Source organism: Abramis brama, assembly GCF_963993115.1.
Source record: "Abramis brama genome assembly, chromosome: 14".
NCBI classification, from domain to species: Eukaryota; Metazoa; Chordata; class Actinopteri; order Cypriniformes; family Leuciscidae; genus Abramis; species Abramis brama.
This window is the reverse complement of record NC_139976.1, coordinates 2,641,177-2,665,896: the sequence shown is the minus strand read 5'-3', so window position 1 is coordinate 2,665,896 and position 24,720 is coordinate 2,641,177. Positions and strand designations below refer to the sequence as shown.

Sequence of the window (24,720 nt, the reverse complement as noted above, 5' to 3'; positions counted from 1 at the left end):
ATTTAAATAAGAAATACATTGCCATTTTATATATTACATTGTCATTTTGCATATTAAATTTCAAAATGTCTTTTGATACCTGTATGTAGGGCTGCACGATAATGGTTAAAATGATAATCCCGATTATTTTGCTCAAAATTATAATCGCGATAATTAATCACGATTATTCTCATTTGAGAAACTACAGAGAAAGAGAAGAGACAGTTAACGCTTTTGCACAAAATCCGCGTAGATTTGGTTTACACGAATTTCCCCAGCAAAGTGAGTAAACATAATAACATGCCAAATTGGCCAGTGATTTGACAGCGATACCCGCCAAAGTTCATTTTTAGCCGCATTTGGCGGGTGTTAATTTCAAACCATCAGACTTCATTTAACCAACTACAACTTCCTCAGACAGCAAGTCAATACAAATGGCATGATTTAACGTTGAGCGCTTTGTGATGCGTCTTCACATTAGATCTTCTAAGCGACACATTTCGGTTGAAAATGAGACAAAGCAGGCTACAGATCCAGATCGCTCAGCAAATTCGTAACGTTACTGCAAAGAAAAATAGTCTACTTGTTGATACACACTGAAAACGGCCAGAGGCTGTCGACTCGTTTTCAACTGATTCACATCATGAAAACTGGTAAAAACGTAAACTTAAAAAAATAGAACAGCGAAACTCATTTAGAAACAGATTTAGTCACACAAACGGCACAAGTGGCTTGTGAAGGAACAGACTGGCTGTGTAACAATTTCATGCAAACAGAATATCGCTGTGGAGATCAGTGCTTTTTCCGCAGTGTAGAGCGCGCGCGCAGGGTTGCCAGATTGCATCGATTAAGTAAAACACGGGGCATAACATGTAAGAGAAAAGCTCTGTTTGGGTAATTTGGGAGGTTTAAGCTATTCAGATCTGGCAACCACAAACATCAGTGCTAGTGGGGACTTGTTTACAATGCAAGATAATGTAAATGTCTAATAAAAAAGCGTTATCAGGATAAAAAACGAGCGGGCAAATATCGCGACTATTTTTTAAAATTAATCGAGAGAGGCAGATATCGTTATCGCGATTAAAATACGATTAATCGTGCAGCCCTACCTGTATGCTACCATAATAAAGAGATCGTAAAATAATTTGAATTGAGCAGTTTAGTCCAAGTTTTTCTGTAGAGATACGATCATTTTATATGATGAACAGATTTAATTTAGGCTTTTATTCACATCAATTCACACATCAGTTGCGGTAAATGGAAGCTCAAGCATGTTTGCTAGACGTGCGAAATAGGGATGTTAACCGATGACCGTTTGACCGATGGTTGACCGTATCAACATTAACCGATCAAAGTTGTCGGTAGTCGGTTAAAAAAAAAAAGTGATCTCTAAATTAGGCTATTATAGACAGTGGACTAAACGCTACTACAGTTAGCCATCTCATTCCAAGATCTTTTTGTGTGAAGTGAACAAATCCCTCACACTAATTATTTTTTTTTTCATAACTCGCCTGTTTGTACTTAATAAACCAATAAAAACATTTGGCGCAAGGTCACAGCGTTTGGGTTCACGCGCTCACAAGGTTTGCGAAAAGTAAAGGCTACAGGCTAAAACACTCGAGGTTAGAACCAGGGCAGACGACGCGATGAAGCGTGCAAAGAAAAGTAGTGTGTGGGACCATTTCACCAAAAAGAATGACACAGATGTAAGTTGCAACTTGTAAGGGGGTCGCACACCGGACGCGCAGCGCCGCGCCGCATCTAGGACAACTCGAGGTATCGCACACCGGACGCGCACTTTTTCAGTTTATGGCCAGCAATATTGTTATGTTTAAGGACATTATGAAATTAAGATAATGTCTGTACTATGTTATGATTGTACTGTACAATTAAATAGAATTGTTGCTGAGTCTGCAATCTGAACACGTTACCTCAGAGCGTCAGTTAACTGAATGAATTGAAAATATCACCTGAAAATCCGATAACATCATCCATTTTCATTCAAGCAGCTGATTTCTGTAAATTAATGTAAAACTAAATGTATATTGCAGCACAGGGTGAAGTCAGTATATACAAGATTAGCGGCAGGATTTTGAACAAGGTCCTGAGCCGTAGCTGGGCGCCGCGGACAGACGCCGAAAGGCGTCGCCGGTGTGTATACAAGCGCGGATATACTCATAGAGAATAATGTGTTCGAATTTAAAAGACGTGGCGCTGCGGCTCGATGGTGTTTTAAGCCCCCAATGGCTCCTTAGAGGCAGCTAACCCTACCCTCAACCTTAAACCTACCCATCCCCTCGCTGCCTGGAAGGCGCCATTGGGGGCATAAAACACCAAACACCTGTCGCTGCGCGACCCCTTTGTGTGATACAGTGCTTAAATACAGTAGTAGCACATCATCTATGTATCACCTGAAAACGCGACACCCGCATTGCGAAATTGCAGACGCGGCTGTTATTTCAAATAGCGTCGCATATTTTAAACTAATCGGTTAACCGGTTTCAACCGGCTAATGAGGCTCGGTGGTCGGTCAAGAAATTTTTTAGTTTTCACCATCCCTAGTGCGAAAACCGATGATGTTCATTCTCGTGTGTTTTGCAGCACATTTGAGCTTCCGCAAGTGCGGTTGAGCTTCTGTTTGTTCAATGTTTAAATGTGAGTAAAATCCTAAATTTAATCTGTTTATTATACTAAGTGGTAGTCTCTTCAGACATTTTTTACTAAACTTCTCAATTCAAATGGATTAGTTTAACATTTTACTTTTCTGGGTATTTTATATGAAGCTTTAAGTGAATCATTTAAAACTTTGTGGAAAATGTAAAACTGCAGAAAGTTTTTGTGTGTGTGTGTGTGTGAAACTTGTTTTCTTATCTGCATTTCAGTTATTCCAGAAAATGGACCGAGTGCATGCTGTGGTTGATTTAAGGTGTTTCCAGGATTCCTTAAAGGTATAGTTCAGCAAAAAAAAAAATTATTCTGTCATTAATTATACACCCTCATGTCATTCCGAACCTGTAAGACCATCGTTTATCTTCGGAACACAAATGAAGATATTTTTGATGAACTCCAAGAGCTTTCTGTTCCTCCATTGGTAGCCTACGCAACTAAAACATTCAAGCCCCAGAAAGGTAGTAAAGACACCATTAAACTAATCCAAGTGACTCCAGTGGTTTAACCTCAATTTTATGAAGCAATGTAAGCTTTGTTTTGCCAAAAAAACAAAAACAAACATAATTTACCTCTATATTTACAAAATAATATTATCTAAAGCACATTCACGGAACAACACCCGGTCTTGAGTCAACACAATTCGCATGCGTCGTAGTGCTCCCCCTACTAAATAAAGTGGTAAATTGTGTTTTTTGCTAAAACAAAGCACCTGCATCGCTTCATAAAATTGGTTAATGCTCTTCCATGAATATCAACCTCACACTCCAACCGGTCTAAAAGAATCAAATGATCAACAGTGTCGAATGCAGCACTGAGATCCAATGTAATTGAAACAACTGCAAGCCCAGAATCAATTGCTATTAACAGGTCATTCAACACTTTTACCAGAGCTGACTCTGTACTGTGCCCAGCTCTGAATCCAGATCATTCTCCAATAAAAATTGAGTAATTTGAAGTAAAAAAAACTTTCTCTAATATTTTAGATATTAATTGTAATTTCGAAATTGGGCGATAAAGACGGCATAGTTGTGGAGTGCGCCATAACCCTGGAGTGTGAGGTTGTGTGTCATGAGATTGTTGCGAGAGCTGTGGTCTGCTATAATGGCTGAACGCAAAACAAGTTGTGCAGTAGATAAATGCCACAAATTCCAAACACACTGTGCTCGGTTCTCACTCACCATTAATCAGCAGCAGTGACACACACAGTGAGATCAGAAACCTCATTGTGACGAGAGGCACCTGCACGCACATATAGAACATGCACACACAAATGAAAAATGTTTCTTATATTTTATTACATGTTTGTTGTGGATATTTGTAAAACAACTATAACATTCACAGATATATAAAAAAAAAAAAAATATATATATATATATATATATATATATATATATATTAGTGGTGGGCCGTTATCGGCGTTAACGTGCTGCGTTAACGCGAGACTCTTATCGGGCGATAAAAAAAATATCGCCGTTAATCTATTCTCCAAGTTGGGTTGGGAGCTGGCTCTATACTACACAAGCTATGATGACGCAATCTACCCGCGGCCGCGAGGTACACCCGGCTGCAACGCATCATATTCGTCGTCATCTTAAGTAAACACGGCTGAAAGTGAAAGCTGGTGAAAAAGATCGGTGCAACATACATTATTTGGACTTGGTTTGGATTTAAGCCGTCCGACGAGCAGCAGCAAACTATATAGACAGAGTGTGTGAGGTAACAGTTCGGTAAGTTAACACGACTAATCCGTTCTACCACCTCAAATTCAAAACGAAACATATCACTGAATACCAGCACGCGCGTATTATTCCCAATATATCTTAGTGGTGTAGCACATAATCTCTGTCTGCACCCGATTTTAAGAATCGTTGTTGTGTTTCTTTTTGACTGAAAAGACATCAGTTAGACAATATTCTCATTTTAAATTTGGGGTTTCATAAGATCCAAGCCATAATAAACATAGACCTACTTAAGTCTCTGCAGCTAGTGTACTTAAATTTTATTTATCTGCAAAATGATGTTGTATACTTACAGTTTTGCACAATATATGTTCTCAAAACTACATACACTCTTTAAAAAAAAAAAAAAAAAAAAAAAAATACATTTAGCAGTTGTTTAGCAGGGTCTGTGTGACCTGTTCTGAAATGGTTTTATTATAATATATATCGTTATCGCAAGAGGCTGCAATGTATATCACAATATGGATTTTAGGCCATATCGCCCATCCCTAATTGATAGCCTATAGTAGTTGATAATAACATAGGCCTACCTAATGTTGCCTACGGACGGTAACAGTACAGTAGTAACCTTTTACAGTCTATGAGTAGAACAGCTTTCTCAAGCAGTTTGTGATGCATTTTGGAAACAGGAGATGAGCCCCTGGTCTAATGCGCCACCTGGCTTGAGAAACCCGTTCTCAAAGACTTACTTTTATAGTCATTATTTGGGTACCACACATATTCTGAATGCCTTCGGCAGAATTCAAATGGGCCATTTTAATCTAGATTAATCTAGATTAATTTCAAAATTAATCTAGATTAAAAAAAAAAATCTATGCCCACCTCTAATATATATATTACATAATATATACATAAGTGCCTTTAATAACTGTGGGTGGATCATTACTGGAACTAGAAGTCATTTCTAAATACCGTAAACCAGTTTTCAATTTTCATGTGACATATAGGTATTTGTTATTTAAATTTTTTTCCCTTGTGAAAACGTCTCTTGGCAAGACATTCTTCTACTCTGTGCTTAAATACATGTGAATGTATAGTAGATTGGATGACAGCTAGTTTTATTTTTAGCACTTTTTCCAAAACAGCTTTACAAATATAGCACTTTTATTTAATCAAGAAAAAGTCTCATTGAGATAATTATATCTTTTATATGAGTGTCTTGGCTCAGATCTTGTTCTATACTCTAGACAACCCCATTTGCCTAATTTTAGTATGTTAAAATTAGGCAAATGGGTATCTAATATTTGGGTACTGACAATGAAGGAAAAAAACAATAAGAAATATTAATGAATACTAATCATGGAACTCATAGGCGTCGATTTCGGGGGGGACGCGTACCCACCAGATTTCGTCATGAGTCATTTTGTACCCACCACTTTTAACTTCTGTCCATATTAATTTGACTTTTGGTTCGATTTTTTTGACCGTTTTCAGTGGTTATGAGGAGCAATATGAGAGAGAAATTTGGTAATCATTGTCTGACCCAACAAAAAAATATTATAATATTCATTTTATTTTATTTTCCGTGTTCACATTTATGAGGGAAAAAACAACGTGTCAGTTGAGCGCTCTGAAAGCGGCACTAAAAGACTGCTTTAAAACTTTCACAGAGACCTCAAACAGAACAGCTGCCTTTCTTTAAAGTGAATTTCGTTTTGTATTAATTATATCTTAATTTTAATCAATGTTTCATGATCCAATTGCCTGGATTTAATAAATAAGAAGTAAATATAGCAGAATCACGACATGGACGCTCCGGCGAGTGAACTGGAGTTCGTCTCATAAATGAACCGAAACTCAGCGTATAATGCATATTCACATTCACAGCGTATTTAGACACATTTAGACGCAGTCATAATCATTACTTTTACCGGTTCTTTGTGGCAAGCTTTATGCGTGCGGTCGTGGCTTGAGTGCGGCTACGTAAGCTCATTATCCTGTAGGCTATATAAGTAATTAAATTAATATAAAGGGGCAATTTGTCCACGAATGACTTAAATGAACAACTAGCCTACTAGTCGACTAGGACATTTTTTTAGTCGGAAGCAGCCCTTATTCCACATATTTTCGAACCAGGCAACAGGACATCTGGGTTGAGCGAGCGACCCTGCGGAATGAACGAGCGGAGCGGAATATTCAGAAATGCGCTCTCCACACATGGGGCTCTGATCGGAACAAACCCGAACCTCACTGTCTGCTGAACTTGCGCAGAAAAATCAAAATATAACCAGCTTTTTAAAATGTTTTTTTAAAACTAAACACTATTTTAGCAAAAAATTATGAGCTTATTGGCAATTTTTTTATAATTATTGACAAAATTAGAATATAGTAAAAAAAAATTTTTTTTTTTTTTTTTTTTTTTTTGAAAGTTTTGGGTGGGCCTGTTGAAAACATTTACATTTACATTACATTTACATTTAGTCATTTGGCAGACGCTTTTATCCAAAGCGACTTACAAAGCAGGACTAGATTAAGCGGATCATCATGAAGAGGCAAAAACCAAAGCTACGCAAGGAGTGCTCAAGATACAAAGTTCAGGCATTATTCAGAGTAGCATAAGCCCGATAAGTGAGGTTTTTAGAGGGAAAGGGGAGGGTTTTTTTTTTTTTTATTTATTTTTTTTTTTTTTTTTTTTTATGTGGTTAAGTGCTCACGGAAGAGATGGGTTTTCAGATGCTTTTTGAAGGTTGTCAGGGATTCAGCATTCCGGATGAGGGAGGGGAGAGTGTTCCACCAGCATGGAACTGTGAATGAGAATGTTCTGGAAAGTGATTTTGTGGCTCTCTGCGATGGAACCACGAGACGTCGCTCGTTGACTGATCGTAGGCGTCTGGTAGGGATGTAGACTCGTAGGAATGAGTTAAAGTAGGAGGGAGCTGAGCCTGTGATAGATCGGTAAGCAAGCGTCAATGCCTTGAACTTGATGCGAGCAGCGAGAGGTAGCCAGTGCAGAGAGATGAACAGAGGAGTGACGTGGGCCCTCTTGGGCTCGTTGAAGACAAGACGAGCTGCAGCATTCTGGATCATTTGTAGAGGTTTAGTTGCACTTGAAGGAAGACCGGCCAGAAGAGCATTGCAGTAGTCAAGCCTAGAAATGACCAGGGCCTGGACGAGAAGTTGTGTTGCATGCTCAGTTAGGAAAGGCCTGATCTTCCTGATGTTGTGCAGTGCAAACCTGCATGATCGAGCTGTCTTTGAAATGTGATCTGTGAAGGTCAGCTGGTCATCAAATGTTACTCCAAGATTTCGGACCGTCCTTGATGGGGTGATTGAAGATGAATCTAGCTGGATAGTGAAGTCGTGCTGTAGAGATGGATTGGCAGGGAGGACGAGAAGCTCAGTCTTTGGCAGGTTGAGCTGTAGGTGATGTTCCTTCATCCATGCCGAGATGTCCGCCAGACAGCTTGAGACCCGTGCAGCTACTGTGGGATCATCTGGTTGAAACGAGAGGAAGAGCTGTGTGTCATCAGCATAGCAGTGGTAGGAGAAGCCGTGCGCTTGTATGATGTGTCCCAGTGATGTGGTGTAGATGGAGAAGAGGAGGGGTCCAAGAACTGAACCCTGGGGAACCCCTGTGGTCAGCTGATGCGATCTGGATAGCTCGCCTCTCCATGCGACCTTGAAGGACCTACCTGTGAGATAGGACTCAAACCAGTGGAGTGAAGTACCTGTGATGCCCAGTGATGAGAGGCTGGACAGAAGGATCTGATGATTCACAGTGTCGAAGGCAGCAGACAGATCCAGGAGAATGAGGACTGAAGATTTGGAAGCAGCTTTTGCGATCCGTAGGGCTTCTGTGACTGATAGTAGTGCAGTCTCAGTAGAATGGCCTTTCTTGAAGCCGGATTGGTTGGCATCCAGCTGGTTGTTTCGAGACAAGAAGGATGTTACTTGGTTGAAAACAGCTCTTTCAAGTGTCTTTGCAATAAATGGTAGGAGGGAGATGGGTCTGTAATTCTCTACAGTTGATGTGTTTAGTGTTGGTTTTTTAAGCAGTGGAGTAACCCGAGCTTGCTTGAATGCTGTAGGGAAGGTGCCAGTATGGAGGGATGAGTTTATGATGTGTGTGAGTGCTGGTAGAAGTGTCGGAGAGATGGCTTGTAGAAGGTGCGAGGGGATGGGGTCTAGAGGACAGGTGGTAGGATGACTGGAGAGGAGAAGTGTAGATACTTCTTCCTCGGTTAGCGGAGAAAAGGAGGACAGAGGGACATTGGCTGAGGAAGGGGTCGGTCTGGGTTCCTGTGTGTGTGGAGCCGAGAACTGATTGCTGATAGTTGTAGTTTTGTTGGTGAAGAAGTTCGCAAAATCGTCAGCAGTTACGGAGGAGGTGGGTGGTGGTGGAGGTGGACAGAGGAGAGAGTTGAATGTCTTGAAAAGTACTCGTGTGTTGGAGGAGCTGTTGATCTTGTTGTGGAAGTATGAAGATTTTGCAGCATGAACATCTACAGAAAAGGAAGAGAGGAGAGATTGATACATACCCAGGTCAGATGCGTCTTTTGATTTGCGCCATTTCCTCTCCGCTGCCCTGAGTTCAGTCCGGTGTTCACGAAGAACCTCAGATAACCAGGGGTTGGAGGGAGTAGCGCGTGCTGGCCTGGAGGAGAGAGGGCAGATAGTGTCTAGAGAAGAGGTTAGAGTGGAGCATAAGGTATCCGTTGCGGTATTCACATCCAGAGATGAGAATTTTGAGGGTGGGGGAAGAGAAGATGACACGGCAGAGGAAAGGTGTGAGGGAGAGAGTGAGCGCAGGTTTCGCCTGAAAGTGACTGGAGGTGGGGTTGGAGGTGCAGGGGTAGAGAGTTGTAGACTGAAAGTAATGAGGAAATGATCTGAAACATGGAGAGGTCTCACCAAGATGTTCTCTGTGGTGCAGTTGCGTGTGTAAACCAGGTCCAGTTGGTTGCCTGATTTGTGAGTACCTGTGGTGATGAGTCGTGTGAGATCGAAGGAGGCTAGGAGGGAGATGAAGTCTGCTGCATGCGGCTTTTCGAGATGGATGTTGAAGTCACCGAAGACTAGGAGTGGGGTGCCGTCCTCAGGGAAAGTGGACAGCAGCACATCCAGCTCATCCACAAAGTTACCCAGCTGACCTGGGGGACGATAAATGACTACAATATGGATCTTAATGGGAGTTGTAAGTGTAATAGCATGATATTCAAATGAGTTGTTGTTGCATAGAGAAGAGAGCGTGGAGTATTTGTAATTGTTAGAAACGAGGAGCCCTGTACCCCCACCCCTCCCAGACTGGCGAGGGGAGTGAGAGAGGGAGAAATTGTTAGAGAGAGCAGCGGGGGTTGCTGAGTCTTCTGGCCGGATCCAGGTCTCAGTCAAGCCTAAGATATTAAGAGAAGAATGAGATGCAAAGGCTGGAATGAAGTCAGCTTTATTGACTGCTGACTGACAATTCCATAGACCCACGGAAAGAGAGAGAGGAGTGTGTGAGGATGAGAGAATGGGACGCAGATTGGCAGTATTGCGCTGCCTTTTGCACGTGATGAAAGGGCGTTGCCGAGAGATAACAGGAATGTATTGAAGGCACATGTTGATTAAGGTGAACAATAAGATAAAAAGAGTGAAGGAAAAAGGGAAAAGGAGATACTTAAGTGCCTTTCTGGTGTCCTTGCTCGGTGGAGTCGCGCAGGTAGAGTCGCTGGTCTTTACCCGAGTCGGTCTTCACACGAGGAGGCTGAACACGAGAGCTGAACGCTTCCGCTGACGCTTCCGCGACAGCGCGCAAATTACACAGATATACAGATAATGCTTTCACCGCTTGAGTGAGTACAGCTGTTTCTCTCGGGCAATTAAGTCTGAATAGCGTGAGAATGCGCTGAATCGAAACTCTTCAATAGCAAAGGCTTAAGTGCAAACTAGAAAGCAATATTAATTTTCACTCGCGGCTTCTGTTTAATGTAGCAGCGCGTCTAATTAAAATACAGAATTATGTGAAACTAAAAATACAAAATGAACAGAGAATCGAAGAAGGGCTTACCTGGACTAAAATACAGCACTAAAATAACAGAACAACAGAGAGATCCAGAAAAACACACTTGCGCGCTCTTGCCGTGTCTCTTATGATGAACGCTGGTCCTGGCGAATGAACTGAAGCTTCCTTATTTATATCTATTCGTACAGATGCTGTTTCTCTCGGGCAATTAAGTCTGAATAGCGTGAGAATGCGCTGAATCGAAACTCTTCAATAGCAAAGGCTTAAGTGCAAACTGGACTAAAATACAGCACTAAAATAACAGAACAACAGAGAGATCCAGAAAAACACACTTGCGCGCTCTTGCCGTGTCTCTTATGATGAACGCTGGTCCTCAGTGCAAACAATATATAAAATATAGCCTACACATATATTAAAAATCATTTTATATCAAGTAGACGTTAAATGTGTCATGTTCCCGCTTTAGGGAAATACCCACACAAGTATGTTTAGCCTAATTTTATGTATTCTCTGCAGTCTTTGTAAATCAAGTTCCATCATGGGCGTCAGTTTGGTTTGAAATGGGCGTCAGTTTGGTTTGAAAAGTGGGGCCATGCCTGAGCTACAGGACATCGTCTTTCAAAACATAACCTGCGCGAAAGAGAGAAAAAAAATGAATGCGTCATTGTACCCAGCACTTCTGAAAATGCACTTCCGAATGCGTCTCTGTCCCCAGCACATTTCAAACCAAACTGACGCCCATGATGGAACTTGATTTACAAAGACTGCAGAGAATACATAAAATTAGGCTAAACATACTTGTGTGGGTATTTCCCTAAAGCGGGAACATGACACATTTAACGTCTACTTGATATAAAATGATTTTTAATATATGTGTAGGCTATATTTTATATATTGTTTGCACTGACACACAGTAAAGAATCAGCTCTGGCCTCTGGCCTTAGAAAGTTTAAGTGAACACTGTAATCACAGGTTTACCAAAGAAGAAACAATTTGACTCTTTAGGAATGTTCCACATTCCTCACTTCCACACTTAAAAATAAGCTCACAATTCAAAAACAAAAAAAACATGTCATGCGCTAAAAATGTGTCAGTACAGGAATGTCTTCTCTGTAAATCTACAGAATAGGCTACAATTTATTTACTTATTTGGATCAGTATTCTAAAGTGAAAAGCATGATAATGACTCCTAGTAATGACTGAAGTCAATGTAAGCTTTTCAGTTTTTTTTTTTTGTTTGTTTGTTTTTTGAGTTTTGAGTTTTTGAGTTTTTGGATAGTAACAACTCAAGTGTTACTACATCCTTCTAAACGAAGTACTGGCCATTTGGAACAGTATTCTAAAGTGAACATTATGGTAACAATAATGACTCAAGTGTTACTACTTCCTTCTAAAGGAATTATTTGGAAATGTATTCAACTTCCCTTAAATTTTAACACACCAGTAGTTAATAAAGGCATATTAGCCATTATGCAGTAGTTAATTTACTTATAATTTCTTATAAAATAATTTCCCTAAAATAAAAATTAAGTCATAATTTACTCACCCTGGTGTTGTTCTCAACTAACTCTAGATAGAGTTTTAGAAGCCTATTAGGTAATGGTTTGTTTTAAGTTTAAGTTGACGTGTAGTTGCAAAGTTACTTATAATCCGTTGAATGTCTGTTGGGGACCATCAAAATAAAGTATTAGCAGATATTAATACAGTAATATCTGTATTAATATAGTCTACTCAATGACTTCTAGTTGACATGTAGTTGCAAAGATACTTATAGGCAGCAGAATGTCTAAAGTGGACCATTGAAATAAAGTGTCATGCCTTTTAGCCATTATTTACAACCTAAAACATTTTTTTTTAGTAGTAAGTGATTTACATCATGTTATATTTATGTGATTTATCATCTACTGAGTAAGCTGAACAATAAAACCATTATGTTTATTTAGTGTTGGTTTTACAGTTGAGTAATAAATTGCAAAAAATGTGTAATAAAGACAATTTGACCCCCTGTTCTAAAGTTAAATGTATATCCATATTAATTACTGATTTGTATTATTAAGGAAATCACCAGACTGGATTCCAGACAATACATTTTTCCAATAATGGTTACAGCTGCATAAAGAATACAGCAGACAATGATCATGTGATAAAAAGAAAAGGGGTTAAAAATGATAACAAGATAATCTAATGATCGATGGAGACAATAGACACTCCTCTATGATTGCACAGCATGAAAAATTATTAGGAGCTGATCGTATCTAACTGGCTCTCAGTGACGCTCAAACCTCATGTACTGTATAAAGGTGTAATATAGAGACTCACACTGAAGAGGATGAATATTCTCTAATCATTCCATAAACAAATCCAGTCTTATTAGCGTCTCATTGAATTGAACTGGAGACAATTTTGACCAAATGTTCATTATAAGCTGGCTGATATGTGTCTAAGGTAAGATAACATTCAGAAACCTGTTATACTGAATATTCCGGCTATACTACGTCATGACATACCAGGCCAAAGAGTCTTTCACATGTTCAGCATTTTAACCCTTAGAGACCAACTGGAACACAATCAGTACATTTTATTGGATAAAACTACATAACAAAAGAAGTTCATACCTTATCTTAATTTCTACTTATTAAACTTTATCTAATAGCTCTTATATTTACCTTAACATGTTTGGCAGGAACATATTTGCAATCTGAATCACACAATATGTTAGTTGACATGAAGGTGTGACATTACTTATAGTCGACAAAATGTCTGAAGGATGGGACGAAGAGGAAGGATTCAAAGTAAACTTTAATAAAAGAATGTAAACCATAACCAAACTCAGATCACACATTAACGAGACCCGACACCAGAAGACTGAAACACAGACAGATCTGTACAGAGAGAAAACCAAGAGATCTCATTAAGCAACAGCTGATAACAATAACTAATCAAATGAGTAACCATAGTGACAAATTAATGAACACAAGCAGGGAGGCGATGTAAGCAAAAACAAAAGTTGGTAACACTTTAGACTATTGTTCCTTCATTAATGAATAATTACACAGGAACAAATGAGTGACGCACTATTAACATTCTAGTAACTACTATTAACTAACAAGAAACTCTGATTAACAAATTAGTAAGTAATAGCGCTCAGCTGAATGTGGTAGTTCACTATTAGCTAATCAATAACTACTATTTTTTTCATACTTCCAAGAGAACTAGTATATACAGGTTCATAATTAACTTGAATAATGCATAATTTATAATAAAAGGTAATGGTAACCCACTAGTAATGACACAAGTGTTACTACATCCTTCTAAAGGAACTACTAACTATTTGGAACAGTATTCTAAAGTGAAAAACATGATAACTACCTAATATTGACTGATGTCACTGTAATCTTTTAAGATTTTTTAAGATTTTATCGCAAGTAACTTTATACTGGCGGGATAAATGACTCTTGCGCCCGACGCAAATCTAAAATGGGTTGGTCTGAAGTAGCTTCATTATTCATGGGTGTGGTTTTGTGCAAAATAGGAATGATACATGCGTCGGTGTACGAAGTCAATTGCACTGGGTGCAAGATAGGGCCCACAGAATAAAAATTGCAAACACAGGAATGACCCAATGTTGTTTTTGCATGATTTGAATAAGCATGAATCTGATGGTCTTTCTTGTTGCAGCACATCCTCTCAATTGATACAGAGTGAATTGTGTACAGTAACAATTAATATAGGTCTAAATGATTTAATAAGAATTCCTTTATGCCACAGAAAATATCAGCTATGAAATAAAGAAACAATGTGCATGTAAATGCCTTTTTGTGGTAAACTAAAAGTGTGTCTGGACACTCATCAGAGGAACAAGTATCAGCATCAGAGAACCACACAGACAAGAAGCCTCAGATACCTTCACTTGTTCTGGGACCCACTTATCTGTGAACAGGGGATATAATGAAATGCAGTGAAATGTAATGTATTCATATCAGAAATCTTCAGAAACCTTTATTTACAAATTATTAAAGTAAATGAAATGTTCACCTGTGTTCCCTTCAGACAACACCAGAGGACCCATGGATATGGAAGCACTGTCATGGAAGTCCAGAGACCTGCCCTCTCTCCGCTGGTGTCCAGAAGAACAGTTCTAATAGAGAAAAGAGCAAAATCCAGCTGTGTGAATCCCTGTTAAATATCACTGAACAAACACAAAACATAAAGGTGCAGAAAGTCTCTAGCAGAGGGCAGAAAATACAAGCATTTTACCATTTTCAGCCTTGAACATTCAACCTCAGCACCATGGACATTTAGAGTGATATTTCTCTGATCAACGGGAATTTATCAATAGCAGATTCATAAAACTTTAATTACATTAATTATCACGGACGTATGGATGTAAATTACTCAATACTCACAGTTGAGCAGCGATTGCTTGACAGAAGGCAAAGGTGAACAGCACAGTGCAGGTAAAGCTTAGTGGAGTTTGCAGTGAAGATAAACATCCTGAAGGAGAAACGGCTGGATGTCGAGACGCCGTTCTGCAGCAGCTCCACTGTGTCGTCATTTGCATTGGGACACCTGAGAATATCAATAATGACAATCAACAAATCAAATTTGTTTCCGCTGTATAAGTGGAATCCTGTGCTTTAGACTTGAAATCCTGAGAGATAAAGTATCTCAGGCAATCCTAAAAAATCCATGCTTTACTCTGAAAGGATGAGATCCCAGCGGAGGCTGTAATCAGGATCATTCACAGGTGTAGCCCAACACGTGTCCATCACCAGGGCAAACTGGCGGCTGTCGACCCCCTCAACACGAACTTCCACATGCATCTCCTGGTCGAGCTCTGCATCCACACGACCAGTGAAGGGCCGGGTAAACTCATCATCCTGATATGGAATCATCCGGACCCGATATCTGCCTTCACCAGCGGGAACAGTCTTGTGCACAATGCTGATGAAATATTCACAAAAAAAATAAAGTTCTATGTACATGTATTTGTCGCAACTCAATCTATATGTGACCCTGGACCACGAAACCAGTCACATAGGTACATTTACATTTTGTACAGATTTATACATCATATGAAAGCTTAATAAATAAGCTTTCCATTGATGTATGGTTTGTTAGGATATGACAATATTTGACCGAGATACAATTATTTGAAAATCTGGAATCTGAGGGTGCAAAAAAATCTAAACATTGAGAAAATCTCCTTTAAAGTTGTCCATTTATGTTCGCGATTGTGCTGCATTCACTCACAAAAATAAATGTTTTATATATTTACTGTAGGACATTGACAAAATATGGTCATGGAACATGATCTTTACTTAATATCCTAATGATTTTTGGCATAAAAGAAAAATCTATAATTTTGACCCATACAATGTAGTGTTGGCTATTGCCACAAATATACCTGTGCGACTTGTGACTGGTTTTGTGATCCAGGGTCACATATTTGAAAATGTAGATATCTTAAGAACACACCATGTATAATTTTCAGAGTATATTTGCATATATTTGCTAATTTTTATACTGTACAATAGTTTTTCCTGTGTAAAAGATTCCCACCTCTCCAGTGGGTTGATTACCACATTCATGGAAAGTGTTTGTGATTGAGGATAAACACAGCTGAAAGAAAGCTTCAGGATTTTCTTTCTGCTGATGATGAGATCTTCTGACCTCGGTGTCCCCAGAATAAAGTTATCATAGATGAAGTGGGTGCCGTTAGCCTGATCGAACATGGATACAATATTTGAACATGTCAAATATTTAACTCATTAACATTTTACCCAGAATCTAGTTAACAGGGGGTTCCAACTCTCACGCAACTGACACTGTTCTCCCGCCACACTCTCCCTCTCATCTCAATTATTTTACATAATCTCATGATAAAAACACAGTGCCAGTCATTGTAACATGTTGTCAGTAAACCTAATGAAATTCTGTTCAGTTAACAAATGCTTTGACAATCATTAAAAAAAAAAAACCTTCTTGTTATGCAAGAAAATGGTCCACAGAAATAATTCTCCCTCCAAGCTGAACGTATAAGCTGGCAGCCCTTCATTATGTATAATAGAATATAATTAATAATACTATACTATAATAATAATTTGCCTAAATCACTGATCTCTTATGAGTGAACATTATCCTAAAAGTCAAAAAGAACTATTGTTTTCTTCATTTCTATACATAAAACTTTATTGAATCCAACTGGCATCACACATATGATAAAAAGGATATCCTTTCAGCATTTTTTTAAATCAAACATTTAGTGACAATTTGAGATGATAGTACATGGAATAGCATTGTATGTAATATATACTACCACAAGATTTGTACCACAGATGTGTTCCTCGTTATCAAAATGGAATTCCACTCTGCCATTCCGGACCGTTCCTTTGCAGCTGGGATCATTGAGGTGTAAGACATCAGCTGGAAAACCAGCCTCAAATAGCTGACAGCGAGACACAGACATGGAGCCAGAGCTGCTTTCACATATTTCTGAGAAATCTGAGACAAAAAGCAAAGCTAATTAATGACTGGATATTGTATTATATTTTAAATTTAATTGTGGAATGATACCAACCAAAAGAGTCAGAATGTGATTGTGGTGTGTGATGGTCCTTTTTACATAAACAGCCGTAAACACCATTTTTCTTCCCACACCATTCATCCTCATTGCAGCTGAGTTCAGAACAGCGATCTCTCACATCTAAGAGAAGCACAAATAGATGAAAGACAACACAACACATTGCATGTTCCAGTAGTTAATGAAAAGTAGGACTTGATCCACTCAATCAATTAACATGCAACTTATATTTAAATAACTTGAACTTTGTCTCCTCTCTTCTCCCAGAGACGAAGAATCATGCCAAAACTGTCAGTGCTAGCTTTTCTAACATGATATGGTGGTCTGCAAAGGAACTACCACTATAGATTTAACATGCTATATTACATGCATCCCAGACATAAAACAATAATCTCACACATAACAGCACATTATATTACCAGCTGTAGTGTCCGTGGTTGTAGTTTCTGTGGTTGTGCTTTCAGTTGTAGTTTCTGTGGCTGTAGTTTCAGTTGTAGTTTCTGTGGCTGTAGTTTCAGTTGTAGTTTCTGTGGTTGTGCTTTTTTTTTTTTTTTTCTGTGGCTGTAGTTTCAGTTGTAGTTTCTGGGGCTGTAGTATAGGTAGTGTTTATCCTTACTGGAAACAAATAAATATTACATTTAGTGATTGGTGGAATAATGAAGTCTATAGATGGGATTGTCTCTACTGTTGTAGGTGCTGAAGGGATGTACTGACTTTCGCCGTCCGGTATTAGGACAATGTTATATCAATTATCATTTTAAAACAAAATTCAGAGTAAGAGAATGGCTAAATGACTAAACACAAATGGGTAAATTCTCACCTGTACAGTAAGCTCCGCAAAACATTGGCTTGACAAACTCATAAACATAGTAATTTCCTGGACAGGCTTTGACTCTTATAGGGTGGGATGTGTAGTCACAGCAGCCACTCTCTGAGGAGACACAGACCTGACGGGTGACCACTCCATCTTCCAGCTGTGGGTGAGGGCCGCTGAGCCACAGTGGTTCATAAGTGCCACACATGCCTTGATTTACACATGATTCTGGCATCTGAGTATTTTCACCGTTGTAGAACATCCTGTACCAGCCATTCCACTCCACATTATAATCACACATGCCATAGTAGTTATAGTTATTATAGTAAGAGTTGTCTGTGGATCTCCAAGGCTCATCCAGACTGGTATAGTTGTAGCAGGGATCGACACTTGGAGTGGTGAAAGATACTATTATGTAAAAGTAGAAAGAGAGCATTATATACAAAAGAATAAATGTATTCAAAATAATTATACATTAGTCTTTTACAGGACTGCATTAGTAGTTGTCATATGTGAGCCTACAATACACCTATAAATACAATACAAAAATAAATAAGAATAAACGTACCTGCACAATAAACGGGAGCTGGGATTGAAAGAGTTGGTCTGGTAAATTTGTAGACATAATAATTTCCAGGACAAGCTTTGACTTGGATCGGGTCGGATCTGTAGTGACTGCACTGATTACGATAAGTGCCGCAAACTTCACGACTAACAACTCCATCTTCTATCTGAGGATGAGAGCCATTAAGCCACAGAGAACTATAACCTCCACATGACATGTAATAAAAACACCACTCAGGCATCTGAGCACTCAAGCCATTCATGAAGAGTCGATACCAGCCATCCCATTCTACACGAGTGTCATCATATTCATACATAAAGTCATTCATAAGCACAGACCAGTAATTGAGTGTGCTTCTCCAGGAGTTGTCGAGTATGTTGTAGTTATTGCACGGGTCATAATCTGTTAAAAGAAACCAAAACAGACAAAGTTATACTGTAATGAGCAACTTTACGAGTGTGAATCTGAAACAGTCAAACACAGTAATCATGATGAGATTCTTAAATCACTCATACACAAACATGACTGTGTAATAGTGATGCAACACATTCATGCAAAAAAAATTTATTGCAATTAATAATTAAAGAAAAGGTGAATTATAAATTATTGTGAATAACCTCATTCATATATATATAATTATTTACAACTTACTTGAGGTGATGATGAATCCAGTGCTTAAATCTGGACTTACAGTGGAAACCATCTGTGAAATGGTGCTGACATCTAAAAAATAAAAAAAATTCAAGACATGACTGAAATCATTTTAAAGGTTTAAAAGAATGTATTAAAAAGTAAGAAAATAACCTGTACCTGTGCAGTATCCTGAACACCACAATAGTGAATTCACAAGTTCATAGACATAATAATTGCTTGGACACGCTTTCACTCTGATGGGAATTGACTTGTAAGCATAGCAGCTTCTCCAATAATAACCACCACCACAGACCTCCCTGGTCACCACTCCATCCTCTATCTGAGGGTAAGGATCATTGAGCCACAGATTATAGTATGCGTTACAGCTGTATGAACTAACACAGGTCTCTGACATCCGGATGTCCATTCCATAGTAGAAAAGCCGGTACCAGCCATTCCAGGAGAAAAGTTCATCACAAATGTTATCTCTACTTTCATTGTTGGCTCTCCAGGGACGATCCAGAGACTCATAGTTGTAGCAGGGATCACTGCTGATGCTTTGGAAAGCAACTATCATGGATTGAAGGAAAAAAATACTTTATTTTAGTAGAAAGCTGTATCCATGTAACAAACAAAAATATATTTAGAAAATAGAGCCTGGAACTTCACCTGCACAGTACGAAGGCATGGGGATAGACACATTGGGCTTGACAAGTTCATAGATGTAATAATCTCCTGGACAGGCTTTGACTTGGATGGACGTGGATCTGTGGTCGCCACACAGGTTGTACCCATATGTTCCCAGGACTTCACGGGTCACCACTCCATCCTCAAGAGTTGGATGAGAACTGTTGAGTTGCAGTCCAGTTTCTCCACCACATTTAGCATTAGTCACACAACACTCAGACATCTGGGCACTTTCTCCATTCAGATACAGCCGATACCAGCCACTCCATTCAACAAGAGTGTCATCATGTCCAGAGTACTGATATCGCTTTTGCCGTATGTCTCTCCAGGATTCATCAAGAGTGTTATAATCATAGCATGGATCAGAGATGGAAGTTGTTGATTCTGAGAGAATGAAGAAAAAGGGACAGTCAGTGATAAAACATATAGCCACATACCAGAATGTCAATGTCTTACTAATTTAAACAACTACTTCAACTCATCAGCTTCTCGGTGTGTTGAATAGGGATAAACTGAAAACATTCTGGGTAGGGATGGGCGATATATTATCATTTGCGATATACAAGTAAAAATTCTCCTCACAGTAAGAATAAGTATTCCTGTGATACTAACGATAAAGCCTAGTTGATGACGTATTTCTGTTTGGGACTACGATCTCTACACCTGATCTTTATCACCAGACAATTTAAACCCTGCTTGTTCAGTCACACATTGCGAAGTCTTGTTTGCCCCGGCTGCATTTCTGAGCGTTATTCTGTCATTGTATCTTCTGCCTGTGTTTTGACCCTGCCTTGGATTACTGTTTATGACTCTTCTCTGGCTGCCTTTGATCTCTGTTTACCTGGACTCTTACTTCTGCTGTTTGCTGCCTGCCCTGACCCACTGTCTGTTATGACCGCTGTCCTGCAGAGTTTAGCTACAACCTTAATCAAACACACCTGAACCACAAACAAGCTCTTCAGAATCGCTTTAAAAAAAATAAAAAAAAAATAATATATATATATATATATATAATAATAATAATCACAGCCCAGGTGAGCTGAAGCAGATTGGAAATAAACTTTGCAGGACAATGGGTCCCTAGGAGCAGAGTTGAAGCTACAGAATAAGTGGGAGACTGAATCGATGCAGGACTGCTCTCTCAAGAATGTTCTGGAATAGCGACACTAAAAGCAAAAATAATCGCTTCAGCTCAGAGATCAAAAGTATATAATTAGTCACTTTCATTGTAGTAATTATTACAGGGATATTTAACTTATTATGATGAATAATAATTATGTGGGGGTGGGTTTCCCCAATAAAACAAACAGTTATTTAAACAAGAATATGCAGGGGCGATCACTGGCAGTTTAGTTCATGTGTAATGTGCTTGGGTCATTATAAAAAAAATATATTATAGTTTAGGATGTAAACTCGGCTCCCTTACTTTAAACAAATTACACCACTAGACTATCATGTCTTATTGTTGGTGCACCTTAAATGACCATGAGGACCCTGATTTTACGTTTAATAGACAAATTAAGCATTATTTAATATTGGGAAGTTCACAGACAGATTATAAAACACTCACCATTAATCAGCAGCAGTGACACACACAGTGAAATCAGAAACCTCATTGTGACGAACGGCACCTGCACACACACATATTCAACATGAAACATTCAGTTATATTTCTTTTTCTTTCTGTTTATTGTGAAGGTTTGTAAAAACAACTTAAATTATAGTTAACAGATATTTATAAAATTTAGATCAGTCAAAAATCTAGTCACTTGAGCTAAACTGGATAAAATGGAGAGAAGTAACTTTACCTGAGATCAGATCAAACTCAGTGAGATTCTCTCTTCAGTAGTTCAATACAGTGATGCTGAACTGCAGCGCTCACAATCATATCAGTGCTTTTAATAACTGTGGGTGGAACTTTACTGGAAACGGTAGTAATCTCTAAACAATACCTTCAAGAAGTGTTTAATTTCTTTTTATTTTGTTAGAGATTGTATCAATGCTTGCCATTTAATTGTTTGTGTACCGGCTGCTCATATTACAGTGAAAACAATAGTTAATGTATATGTTGACCTAAAATCAGATCATGTTCCTCTTCATCTGGATCAGTAAGATTCCCAGCAACAATATATAAATATATAATACAATCATGACATGAGAAGGATGGAATACTTTGGAAATTTTGAAATGAAGGCGTGACCATCGGACAATGAAATCCTTTGTTAATAATTGTCAGCAGAGTTGCAAAACAGGTTAAGAAGAAAAGACTGCAAAACACTAAGAATAAAGGCAAAGAATTAAGTGTGAAACCACCAGGAACCCTTTAGTCTCCAGTGTCACCGTTTTCCAGAACTACAACCTATGGAGTCTCCATAAGTACAAGGTGTCAGTTTCTCAGAGACGGAACTGCCTGATTATTATACAAAACTGAATAAAAGGCATTTTTAGCCCTCATCAACAATTACATATCACCTATAAATTATTATATATATATTAATAGTAATTTAGATTGATGTGGTTTGGAATTGGTAAAATGTGCTTAGAATATCGATTTTGGCCACAATTTAGCCGTCTGTGATTAATTTTGAGAATCCTAAAAGATTCCTCTGATCTGAAGTCTTTAATGTCAGACTGTACGTCAGTACAAGCGATCAATGACAACTGAGATCCCACAGAGTGACATGGCTTACAGTGGGAATCATGTTCATACAGTCTGAAAAAGCTACAGTCGTAAAGGACCATTATAAATCGTACAGTGTGCACTCGGCTTTAATTATGCAAGCACTGAATATATGACAAATTAATTGGTTTATCACAGTACCATGACATCCTTGCTCAAGTTGTTATAGTGACTGAATATAATTCTAAACCATGATATAACAGGCCAAAAGGTCTCACATCACTAGTTTATCCATTTAGGAAGCACTAGTAGAATAATAACGACATATGTTTAAAACAATTACACCTGAAACGAATATTTACATTCAATGTATAAATCAAACATCACACAAACATGACCATAGCAGAGTTTATTGATAAATGTAGCAATCTTCCAAATTTGTAACTGAAAAAAATGTCACCAACAAAAAGGTATATAACGTGCCAATGACTCTTAGTGGTAACAAGTTATTACTGTTCTGCTCTTACACAAGAGTCAATTCAGCAAGTCACAGAAAAATTTTCACGCAGCTTAAAGCAACTTTCAGGAGTGTAAGTGGACTGATCTGACATGAACATACTGATGTTTCAGCCTCTTACTGGAAAGACTCTTTCAAAAGTCAATGCAGCAGCACTGCAGGCCTCTGAACATGCATTTCAAGGTACTTTATAGGCTTTAGTAAGATGTAGGAATATTCAAAAAGAGTGTCCAAGGACTGCTTGTACATGAACTTATTGAATGCAGCCTTAAAACTTCAGTTTTTCTTCACTTTATTTAATTAAACTAAAACTAGAACAAAAAGAATTTGGGTTACAGTTTCTGAACCTCATCGTATCTTACCTTATCAGAAAGAACAATTCAGTGCGGTAACATTCTTCAAAGCATTTACATTTTTAACCAAGTTAAAGAACTGAAAGGAATCGTAGAACAGGAATGATCCTTTTATTGTTTTTGCATGATTTGTAAAAACACGAATTTGTTATTATAGCATGTCTTCTTAAAGAAAAAATTAATGACTAACATAGTACATAGCAATTGTGAATGATTTATTAATTAAATAATGAAATAATTGTTGGTGCTTGTAAGTAAACCAACAAAGGCTACACAGCATCTATGACAAAGAAACAATTAGAAACCCAAAATCAGTGTGGCGTCACTGCCACATTCATTAAATGGCATTAGACAATTCTGTGGGATTAAGCTAGAAGTGTGTCAGGACACTCATCAGAGGAACAAGTATCAGCATCAGAGAACCACACAGACAAGAAGCCTCAGATACCTTCACTTGTTCTGGGACCCACTTATCTGTGAACAGGGAATATAATGAAATGCAGTGAAATGTAATGTATTCATAACAGAAATCTTCAGAAACCTTTATTTACAAATGATTAAAATAAATGAAATGTTCACCTGTGTTCCCTTCAGAGAACACCAGAGGACCCATGGATATGGAAGCACTGTCATGGAAGTCCAGAGACCTGCCCTCTCTCCGCTGGTGTCCAGAGTCACAGTCCTAATAGAGAAAAAAATCCCTGTTAAACATCATTGATATTTAATTCAAAGTAGATCAGTTTTTTCTTTGTGAAAGGAGTGCACAAGAACACAAGAACTGCAGTGTTCAGCCAAAACAAGTATTTTAGCAGCCTTTTGGTGACACTGAAGCATTTGATTAATTTAAGGCTTCACTATGTAACTTTTTGTTCTAAATAAACTACATTTTTAATAATTACAGAGCACATTGTGCATCTATCTTCCAAACAGTGTTTACGACTTACCCTGAATCACTACAGTAAACCTATAATAATTATTTATATTTTGGAGCTGTCGGGATGCATTTCCTAGGAAACTGCATACTCTATCATTCTTCTATGCACGTTTACTTCATGTCCATAAATAAAGGAAAGAAGGTCAGGCTACTACTAGGCTATAGTCAAGTCAAGTCATCTTCATTTACATAGCGCTTTTAACAATGTATATTGTTCCAAAGTGGCTTTACATTGATAATAGGAAAATAAAGTAACAGAGATTGTTTTGGCAGCTCTAGAATAAAGTTATTGTCCAGCTAAAGTTAGTTTTTATTGATTCACTTCCGTCGCAACGATCATTAGTTATTAACTTAGGGGCCGCTAAAACGTCACCGTTTTTACAGAAACCTCTTAAGTTCTTTCTGCGCAAACTTTCAAAAACGTGAACCTGTGAGAACGCCGATGGCGTGCACATGTGTATTACGAGTTCAGTCTGTAGGTAGCCTATGCGCATTTGAATATATGTGCGCAGGCGTGTAGTCCTTCCCTACAAACCAACCCTCAACAAACTACTTGTCAGGCCTTAAAATTTATAATACAGAATTTTTATCGCTTCCGCGTAGCCACGCGAACCGGAATTATCCCGACAACGCTTTATCTATAGAGAGGTAAAGGGAGGGGAGGGAGGCCTTCACAGGGGAG

The 24,720-nt window shown here is 38.4% G+C and overlaps 1 protein-coding gene across 1 annotated transcript; it reads right to left on the bottom strand.

Moving 5' to 3' along the window:
* Positions 1 to 7,009: 7,009 nt before the first annotated feature.
* On the bottom strand, positions 7,010 to 21,230 carry LOC311096278 (uncharacterized protein; the record flags this gene model as incomplete). Its single annotated transcript, XM_084135345.1, has 16 exons — positions 7,010 to 9,007; positions 9,308 to 9,721; positions 9,996 to 10,106; positions 14,179 to 14,262; positions 14,368 to 14,470; positions 14,739 to 14,901; positions 15,031 to 15,276; positions 15,895 to 16,055; positions 16,652 to 16,836; positions 16,958 to 17,038; positions 17,736 to 18,137; positions 18,298 to 18,696; positions 18,946 to 19,017; positions 19,105 to 19,497; positions 19,597 to 19,998; positions 21,185 to 21,230. The coding sequence occupies 16 exons, from the start codon at positions 21,228 to 21,230 to the stop codon at positions 7,023 to 7,025; spliced, it is 5,247 nt and encodes a 1,748-aa protein (XP_083991471.1). The 3' UTR covers positions 7,010 to 7,022.
* Positions 21,231 to 24,720: the final 3,490 nt, after the last annotated feature.